A 10194-nucleotide genomic window follows, 5' to 3' on the forward strand; every position below is an offset into this window, starting at 1 on the left:
TTGACCTTTATGCTTTCTAGTCATGTATTTGAGCTTTATTACTTTTTAGGATTATATGGTGATTTTGTAATAAATCATGTGGTCTTTATATCTTAGTCATTAATGGACAGGCAGTGTCTGTATTCTTCCATAGCTACAGTCTTGTTTATACCACTTTTAACCAGAGGTATAAGTCAGGAAACATGGCTGACTGTCACTGCACTACTTCATGATGGCTTATTGATAAAACATAGAGATGTTGTTTTTGCTAATGGATACAGATTTTCACCAATGAGCACCAAAGAAAAATGCTTTCCTTATTTTCCACTGGATCAAACTGTGCCATGCAGTTACTCACAGGAGAGCATCGTCTGGTTTAAATAAGCATTTCTTGTGGAAACTGATCTTATTTTCATGCTCTCTCTAAGGCCAAACAGTCTCACCTCAGTCCCAGCCGTCCAACAACGAGGGTAAACAGGACGTCAGCCGAGAAAACAGCGCCGTGGACTTCAGTAAGGTGAGCAGCCAGAACAACTACTGTTCTTCTTGTTTATCTTTGGCCACTGAGAGCTGAACACATAACAAGTGCTGTATATTTATTCAGTCTGGGATTACGTGTGAAATAATCACCACCAGTTTCTCACAAAGGTAACCTGACTGGTATCAAGCAGGATTGGATGAAGATTTCCTTAGTTATGCGAGTCAGATCTGCATGTAAAACCTGTTTTTATCCATTTAATTAAACGTGTATCATCTAAACATTGATCTTATGTGTTTATCCGCTACACAGATTGACCTCCATTTCATGAAGAAGATCCCTCCTGGTGCGGAGGCATCCAACGTCTTGGTAGGAGAGCTGGAATTCCTAGACCGCCCTGTGGTGGCCTTCGTCCGCTTATCTCCCGCTGTGCTTCTCAATGGCCTGACTGAAGTTCCCATCACCACCAGGTGACCCAGCAGCATTCAGATTGTGTTTCTCATTTGGACTTTGTCCTGCCTCAGATCTAAATGTCTCTTTTGTTGCACAGGTTCTTGTTTATCCTCCTTGGGCCTCTAGGGAAAGGTCCACAGTATCATGAAATTGGACGATCTATTGCTACGCTGATGACCGATGAGGTGAGGCCACCCTGAAAACAAAGTAAAATGTTTATAGACTTAACAAAACAGATTTATGTCAGGTTCCACCTATAATTGTGAAAGATCAGCACAATTGCTCTTAGTTTTTCCTGAGATTTTAATGCTGTAAAAATGAGAATAGCTCAGGAATTTAAACCTATTTGATACAGAATAAGATGGACTTCCTGCAGGGCAACAGTTTACTTTCTCCAAAATAAATTATTAATATTTCCAGTCTGACTACTGGGAAAATAACATCAATTAAATTGACACCTTCAGTAGCCATAAAAAGACCCTTAAGGATTAGTAGTTGTGTTTTTGTTAAACATGCAGATTACAATATTGTATGAAAAGCAATGTTTTATGAATGAGATCTGAAAAATACTTATGTAGTATTTTTAGGAAAACAGAGCATTTATTTCATTGATGAAGATCTCAGCATATTTAATTCATATTTAAATGATTTTAGTGTTTTTATTGTCAAGATTATTGTCTTGTCTTCCTTTATACACTGCATGAAAATTGGGATTATCCCCCTTTAAATTGCTTTGAATCCTTTTAACTGTTAAAAGCCACAACAGAAATGATATTTAGATTAATCTGGAGTTGCGTCTTATTTGTATTCTGTTTGCAGCCATAACAGCTTGAAACGTAACGGCAAGGCTTTCCACAAAGTTTAAGTTATTTATCTAGGAAATCTAGGAAACTTTCATGTGTTTTTTGTAGAACCTCACTCGTGGGATCAAGATTAGATCTCATTGGCTTTTGCTGGTATTCATGCCAAGTCCTTTTGGAACCTTGATGTTCAGTCACCTTGGAACAGTAAGGGGTCAGCACCTAAATGTTCCCAAAGGTGTTTGCTGAGTATTAACAGATATTTAAAGTAAGGCAAAGGGCCAAATTCCACTCAATAATCCTCTCTGTCCCAAGCTTTATTTAGAGACAAAGAAAGTGACCGTTTGTCACATTGCATTAAGCTTTCTGTGTATCAGCTACCATGCAAATAACGTTTGGAGGCTTGAGCTAATAACTGCAACTGACTCTGCTTTGTGATTTTACCAGTCCTGCCAATTAGTGGCAGAGTATCTGTTCTTCCTAATTGCTTCAACAGCAGATGTTAAAATATTATGTCAAAGGGAAAATTCTCACTTAAACCAATTGCACATATATATCATTCCTACATCCCCAGTAGGCATCCTATTATGGTTTCATGCTGGAATTTGCTAAGCTCGAGTTCTTTTAGTTATTTAGTGTATATGTAACACTGGACTTTTTTCACTTCCTCCTAAATGTTTTCCAAAGGCTAAAGCTTATAAGCAGGCAAATGTCAGAAAAATCCTGTTTGGACTGCTGGAAGTGTTTTTATTTATTATCAGATAATTTTTTGTTATTTTGCCAATGAATGACCTATATCTGATCTTGTCATAACAGCAACCTAGGCCACTTGGCTATGTGGTCCAAAATCCGAGACGTTTCTGATATTTTCAATTGCAGCCTGTGTCTGATTGGTCATCCCACCCGTACGACATTAATACTCGACAAAGCTCACTATTCTGCGTCTTGCTATGCAGAAGGAGGAAAAAAAAGAACAAACATGGAGGACGATGATGCGGACGGTTGTCTTTCTTTTTTTTATTTCCCCCCCACCCTGTGGAAAAGAATGCATCGTTAATACGCTGGCTCCGGTTGGAAAATAAATTAAAGATAGCAGGATATGCTCCAGCGCTACAATCCATGTTTACTTCCGTAAATAAAGAGCTTGATCGCTACTTGTGATGTCACTGCATCCTCTACTGCGCATGAGGGACACTTAAGTTGTATGAATGCAGGTCACAGAGGAGATCACATAGAAGTCGCTTGTATTTGGAAATGGGAGCAACCAAGGAAAACAATCGTATTTCTAAAAAAGAAAATCTGAATCGAGCATTAAAGCCTGCAGTAGGAATGTTGCAATGATTAATGTCCAACAAAGCATTTGCTCAAGGCTAATCTCAGTCATTTTACTGGATTAATGTCCTTTTTTTTTTTTTTATTTCTGTATATATTTTAATCTGAAATTTTTAAGTTTTATGTATAGTTTTAACAGCATTTTTATGAATTTCTCAACAACATAAATTAGCTGCTTTCAATAAACTTTTCCTCCCCATCAAGATGATTTCTACAGAACTAGTGAGGCTAACACTACAGATCCTAGCCCTCTGTTTTGATATGACTTGTTGATCGATAAAGTGGAAACATATTGATGCAGTTCTATTTACACTGCAAAAAATGTAAATCTTAAAAAGTAATTTTTTCTTAAAATAAGTGCATTTTATCTTGAATTGAGGAGGTTAGTGAGACACTTTGCCAACGGAACAAGACAATTTACATTTAAAATAAGAAAAAACAATTGCATTGTCTTATTTCAAGTGCATATTATCTAATTATCTTATTTTAAGAGTAAATATTCTAATTTCATTGGCAGATCATCCTGTTTAACTACTGAAATTAAGGATAAATACACTTCATTTAAGACATTTTTTACTTATTTCTAGGTCGTTTTTGCAGTGTACCTGTGTGTGAACAATACTCCATGGAGAATGACTTTACCTTTTGTGTTAAATGTGCAGAGCACATTGCCAATGTAGTTTTCCACACTCTCATATATGTTTGATGTCACTCTACAGATTTTCCATGATGTTGCCTATAAGGCCAAAGACAGGAATGATCTGGTGGCCGGCATCGACGAGTTTCTGGATCAGGTGACTGTTTTACCTCCTGGCGAGTGGGACCCCTCCATCAGAATAGAGCCTCCTAAGAATGTTCCCTCTCAGGTAAATGATCATTAGGTTTGTTGGTATCTGCTCCATGTAAGGTGCGCTGGGTGAAGCATTTTTTCTCCTGTACTCTAAAAAATCATGATCAGAACCTGTTTGAAAATGTTCTCTTTTAGAATGAATAAAAAAAAAGAACCAAAACATCTGTAAATGCTTTCATTTCAGCGGTGGCAGAAGTGGAAAGTGGGGATATTATATTTTTTGAACTTGTTAGGCTGCACCTGGACCTGTTGGCAGCTCTTTTTAACCCCTTAAAACCTTAAGTGGGGGTAATAACTCCGCCGGTAACATTTTTACCAGCAGGTGGAGCCATTGTGCGCAGCTCCAAGCTGACACCAAAAGTTCCAAAGCCCACAGCTCTGGAACTGTTATAGCTAGAGGTCTGAAATGTTCTGCATTTGTGGTTGACATGATGTAGAACAAATATAATAGAATAAAACCTGCTCTTGCTCAAAAATGTCTTTATTACTGCTGTTCAAAAAAGACCTATCATTTCCGAGAATAAAAAAACCAACTTTGAGTCCTGTGTGAACTGATGCAGGTTGGTCTGTGTTCTAGTTACCCAATTTTAATTTATATATTTAGAAACTAGAGGCTGTTAGCTTTCTAATAATGCATTGCGCATGTAATTTGGGCTTACAGTTCCCAAGTTATTTGCTTTTTTATTTGGGTATGTAAAATAGGCGAGGATTACCCAAAATGAGGTGGATGTTAAGAGGTTAATGCTTACAGAGTTCATTTGAGCAAATTCCTCCAATAACATAAAAAAAAGTATTTCCTTCAGCTTTTATCCATTTATATTTTTCAAATGATCCATATTATTAAAATGTATCTTTTAGGAAAAACCCTCAGGCTGTTGTAGGACTCCCATCTTGTTTTCACATGAGTGCAGGTCCATTTGTGTTCATCATAGAACAGATCAAAGTGCACTTTGAAGCTGGCATACAACCAGCAGTTGATTGACAGTGATGTTCACTGCGCAGGAAAAGAGAAAGATCCCCCCTGTTCCCAACGGAGTGACGGATCTTGGAGAGTCAGAGGCACATGGAGGACATGGTGGCCCTGAGCTCCAGCGCACAGGGAGGTGAGTGTTGGAAACAGAAACATTTACTGCATGCAGTCTGTCACTTCTGGAAGCTCTTGTTTGTGTCCATCTTCCTGTCGCCTGGTGGCTCCATCACTGCTTACAAACTGCTAATTTATGATGCAGACCACACAGCAGGCCCAAAGTCATTCTTCATGGCTTAAATGAAACAAAAAGCTCATGGTTAATGAATAATACTTTGTAGCATGTCAATATCTTCATATATAATTCTCTGTAATCCTAATGTTGGATTTATAGTTCATTCAATGTTGGACAGAGGACTTCTTTTTATACTTTTCCTTGGATTTTCAACTTTATTTCCTTACTGCTCTCTAAAAGTAATGATTGTATTCATCCAACCATTAAGGTAAATATGGTCCCATTTAGGCGTTTTACACTCTTGAATTAATGTTACTGTTGTTTTCACTTTTCCGTAAGACCTTTTAACTTTTCATCATGGAATACCGAAGTGGTAAATCATATAAAAGACTGATTTGATGGAAAAGATTTCATCCCCTTAAATGTTTTTGAATATTCATATGACAGGGATAAAAAGAAAATGCTTTGAATGTCTACACACTGCAAAAAATCTAAATCTTGATAAGTAATTTTTTCTTAAAATAAGTGCATTTGTTCATAATTTGAGGAGATAAAAAAGACATCTTGCCTATGGAACAAGACAATTTAGATTTAAAATAAGAAAACACAAGTGCATTCTATCTAATTATCATAGTTTAAGAGTAAAAATACTGATTCCATTGGCAAACTATCTCATTTACCTACTCAAATCAAGGGTAAATACACTTAATTTAAGACATTTTTTACTTATTTCTAGATCATTTTTCCAGTGTAAAAACAATTCTGTTTTTTTAATCCAAAATTTAAAATTGAGTGAGAAATGATTAACTTACTATAGTATACAGTTCATCCTACAAAGTTTACTTTACTTTAACCTCAAAGTAGATTTATGTCACTTCTTCTAAATAAAAACCTTCACCAGTGCTTGAAATGTTAGCTTTTGGATTCACTTTGACACAAAAAAAGTTTTTAAGAATTAACCACAATGCTAAATGTTAGCTCATATAAAACCCTTCATAGGTCCCACAAAAACTAACTTTTTTACCTCATGGGGGCGCTATATGACAATCTACATGCACAGTTTGTCTCTGGCTTTCGGCTAAAAAGATGTAGGGACTTAGAGTACATAAAATCCCATTCTGAAAACATGAAACTGAAATGGAGAAATTAACTCTCTGCATTTAACCCATCCCCTTGGGGAGCAGTGTGGGATTAAGGGTCTTGCTCAGAGAGCCGAAGTGCAGACTGTGGGATTGAATCGGCTACTTGCAACCTTCTTAGAGCACAAGCGCACTGCTCTACCCACTAGGCCAACACTCCCATCATTCCACACTGCTCATCACTCTGCCTGCTTGGTGACATAAGAAACAAATAGATGCCACATTCTTTTTAAGGTTCTAATCATGACAAAATGATCAGTACTTTAGAACTCAAACAATGAAAAAAAGAGTTTAAATACATTTTGATTAAAAGCTCCCATCACCCCCCACTGGGTCTCTGCAGTAGTCGAGTTTGGGATGGTGTAATTTTTTTCTTTTTTTTGGAAGCATACATAGCCTAATTAATATAGTCTATTAACCTTGAGCAATATGCATGGTATGGTTTGTACATGTCAGGTACGCCGGTCATTGACTCTGATCAAGGCACCTTTCAGTAGAACTGCAGGCTATCACTGCCCCTACATGGTTAGGGACAAATGCAGGTATGACAAATACTTATAAGCCTTCAGCTTACCTGAAAATAAAAATGAAGTCCCTCAAATCGCGTTGTCTGTGCCGCTTGGCCGTGATGCTGTTCAGAGCACCATCCCCTGCTCTGCTGGATACGCCACTGACGTTAAAAATAAATCGCATGTGCCCTCTGGGCCTCCGTAATTTGGTCAGGCTACTCGTAGGCGCACAGCCCACCAAATGTTGAAAGGGCAATATTATTACCATTACTGTTAATAATACTGTTAAAGTTTATACATTTAGTGATAAAATGTTACAGGGGATGGTATGGGGTCATTTAAGAAGGAGGATGATTTTTAAGATTCTTTATTAAGAAGAGAATGCCAACCCCCCTTATCCTTCCCAGACAGTCATCCTTATGCTGCTGCAGCCACAGCCACGTCTACCTGTCCATACACCTACCTAAAAATGGGAAGAAAATGGATTCAAATTACCCTAAACAATGCATGGTTGCTATCTCATCCAAATACGTCATAAAACTTCTAATCTACTGGAATTATATCTCTCATAACCAGCATTGTAGTTTAAAAAGGACGGTCCAAAACACTCTGTCCAGTGAGAAGACATTCTGTGGACAACATTGCCTTGTTGCACTCAAATATCTGAGAAGAAATGGACATTGTGGTTGAATCACTAAACAGATGGGATGTAGGAGCAGAGGACCAGACTAGGTACTCCTGCTGTGTGGTAAGAACAGGATAAATCTGTGTCTAAAGAATTACAGCTGCAGGGTCAGATTCTGACATGTACGAAAACATTAATCCATCCTGCCTACCCTACTCTTTCCAGAGGGATAATGCTCTATATATCTAAGCACAAAAAATCTATTCTCTTGTATGTCTCCTTGAACCCCAGACGGCCGCTCACACTGAGCCTGGTTCTGCTGGAGGTTTCTTCCTGTTAAAAGGGAGTTTTCCCTCTCCACTGTCGCTACAAGCATGCTTGGTGTAATTGATTGCATTTGAGTCAATAAGTCAAAGCAATCAACTGGTTTTCCTTAGATAGAAAACTTTGATTCAATTTGACTGTATGATCTAGTTCAATCGTCTCTTAAGTGCCTTGAGATGATGTGTTGTGAGTTGGCGCTATATAAATAAACTGAATTAAATTGTATACGACTGCAGAAACAAACCCTGTCCTCCAGAGGTCTCCATTATAAAGTCAATCAATTTCATCAGTCTCTTTATAAATTAGAAAACTTTTTCCTTTTTTAGGTACCTGCATGGGTGTGGAAGCTGACATAGAGGGGAGTGAGTTGATTCTCTGTGAGGGAAAACTTTAGCTAAAGCATGAACACTGTTTTATCCAACAGGACAGCACCATCATACATCATGGAGGCACTTCAAAGAAATCTTATCATAACTTTTTGATGTAAACTTGAAATAAGAGTTTTGCATGATATTAAAATAAAATTATATGCTGTCATCCGCTTTAGAGGTTTATAGCTCCTCTCTGAAACAACAGAGTGGGTATTCAGTGTATTAAGTTTCCTTAATCTGAGCTGATGTGTGCTGCGGTGCAGAATCTCCCCTCATTCATTCATCTCCTGCTCCTTACATTAAACCCACTGTCTCTCTCTGCCTCTCGGGACTGAAATAAACATAAGAGCCCACCCAACGTTGTCACGGCAACATCCTCTGATGGCACCTCACCATCGCAGTTTGATGCACCAGGAGAGACTGCAACCAGAGCGGCATGGGGTCACTTTGTCGTGGCTCACTATAGCGCTAGCCTTGTTTACCTTTGTTTATTTTGGTGGAATAACAGAAGATGGACTAGATAGTGCTTGGTAATGACCACCTGCACTGCGCTAACATGTTTACACGCCTCTATTGCTCTCCTGATAGAAAAAGAATGAGTAGAGCTTGTTAATAGAGTGTTGTTTCAGTGTTGTGTGGCTCTTTAGCAATTCTGAATTATGACATAATGTTATTGTTTATTAAACTGTAAAGAATTAGAAGTAAAAAGAGCATTGATATTGCTCTGATTTTAGACACTCAGTCACAGAAATCCCTCTCAGGGTAGTTATGACTGTAGCTAAATTAACAGCAGAGCTACTATATTTTTATTTCTTTGAATAGAATTTGATCTTTTAAATAACAATTTTTCATAGAGCTTTCGGTAAATGAATAAATCAACTCTGAGATGATTCTATTTGCTGATCTGGGCATAAATAACATTTGTGAAATTAATAAAGCCTGCTTTATTGCTTTTATCATCATTTAAGAAACTTTGGTTCTTAAACATCCACACTTGCATCAACAAATAGTATCGGTGCTGCAGTAAAATTAAAAAAGGAGGTAGACGAACTTGGAAAACGCAAAAAGAGTTGGCATGGCAACGCCGTCAGGGTGTAGTCATGTGTTTATGTCCATTCATTATAACCAGGTGTCTCATGTCACCACAGGTATTTTATAGCTTCAGTTTAATAGATCCATCCTATATCTGCGTATTCCTTGTATGCTCAGAACATATATTTCATACAGAATTAATTTATAATATTTCTGCATGGATCTTGAATAGAGCCTTTTTCCATTTATTTCAGGTTTTTTGGTGGGTTGATCTTGGACATCAAGCGAAAGGCTCCTCACTACCTTTCCGACTACACAGACGCCCTCAGTCTCCAGTGTCTGGCCTCCTTCCTCTTTCTTTACTGCGCCTGCATGTCTCCTGTTATCACCTTCGGAGGGCTCCTGGGTGAGGCCACAGAGGGACGGGTGGTAAGATTTACTGCTTCATTGTACTTCCTAAATCTAAACTGCAGCTTGAGCTTCAAGTTAGTCTAGGTTTTATTTCAAGCTATCAGACTAGAGATTTGTTAATTATTTCCAATGGACAGCGGACCTTTACCCTAACAATTTTAGCTGATTATCATTTTAGTTTTTATAAACTTTTGGAATCCCTGAGGTTTAATGAAAATAATCACATCTTCCTCTTGCAGTAATTGTTGCCACAGCTGTTAGACTTAGACTAAAACAGATTTATTTTGTCATTTTGTATACACGAGTATATACAAGAAGAAATTTCATTTAAAACAGCTCTAGACAATTTCATTTTTTTTTTCCAAGTGCAGCCTTGAAAAACGGTAATAAAAAGCATAAAAAAAAGAAAAAAATGTAATATAAACAAATGACTGTATATTTACAGTTCTTGTGGTTTAAAAGGACATTATGTGAATCTATGAAATCTACAGTTTTTTGCACTTCCTAGATTGTGAAAAGCTGCAGCCTACCTCTAAAAACTGCCTTCACCTCCAAATTAAATGCATTATGGGTAAAGATAATATGAAAGTTTATGTAAGATGTTATGATATCCTATCTTATAAGATCATTATATTTTAGTATATTCTTAGGGATGCACGATATAATCGGCCCCCTATCGGTATCGGCCT

General features: G+C 37.5%; 1 protein-coding gene across 2 annotated transcripts in view; it reads left to right on the forward strand.

The window, feature by feature from the left end:
* The window catches only part of LOC107087359 (sodium-driven chloride bicarbonate exchanger-like), a 61365-nt gene that overhangs the window by 35154 nt on the left and 16017 nt on the right, over nt 1-10194 (forward strand). For both annotated transcript variants that reach the window (XM_015378901.1, XM_015378910.1), the window contains 6 exons: nt 408-496; nt 770-927; nt 1008-1095; nt 3762-3908; nt 4895-4995; nt 9349-9523. In XM_015378901.1, the coding sequence (XP_015234387.1) occupies nt 408-496; nt 770-927; nt 1008-1095; nt 3762-3908; nt 4895-4995; nt 9349-9523 (758 nt within the window). The remainder of the gene's footprint in view (nt 1-407; nt 497-769; nt 928-1007; nt 1096-3761; nt 3909-4894; nt 4996-9348; nt 9524-10194) is intronic.

Source organism: Cyprinodon variegatus, unplaced genomic scaffold (assembly GCF_000732505.1).
Source record: "Cyprinodon variegatus isolate N-32 unplaced genomic scaffold, C_variegatus-1.0 Scaffold9, whole genome shotgun sequence".
NCBI classification, from domain to species: Eukaryota; Metazoa; Chordata; class Actinopteri; order Cyprinodontiformes; family Cyprinodontidae; genus Cyprinodon; species Cyprinodon variegatus.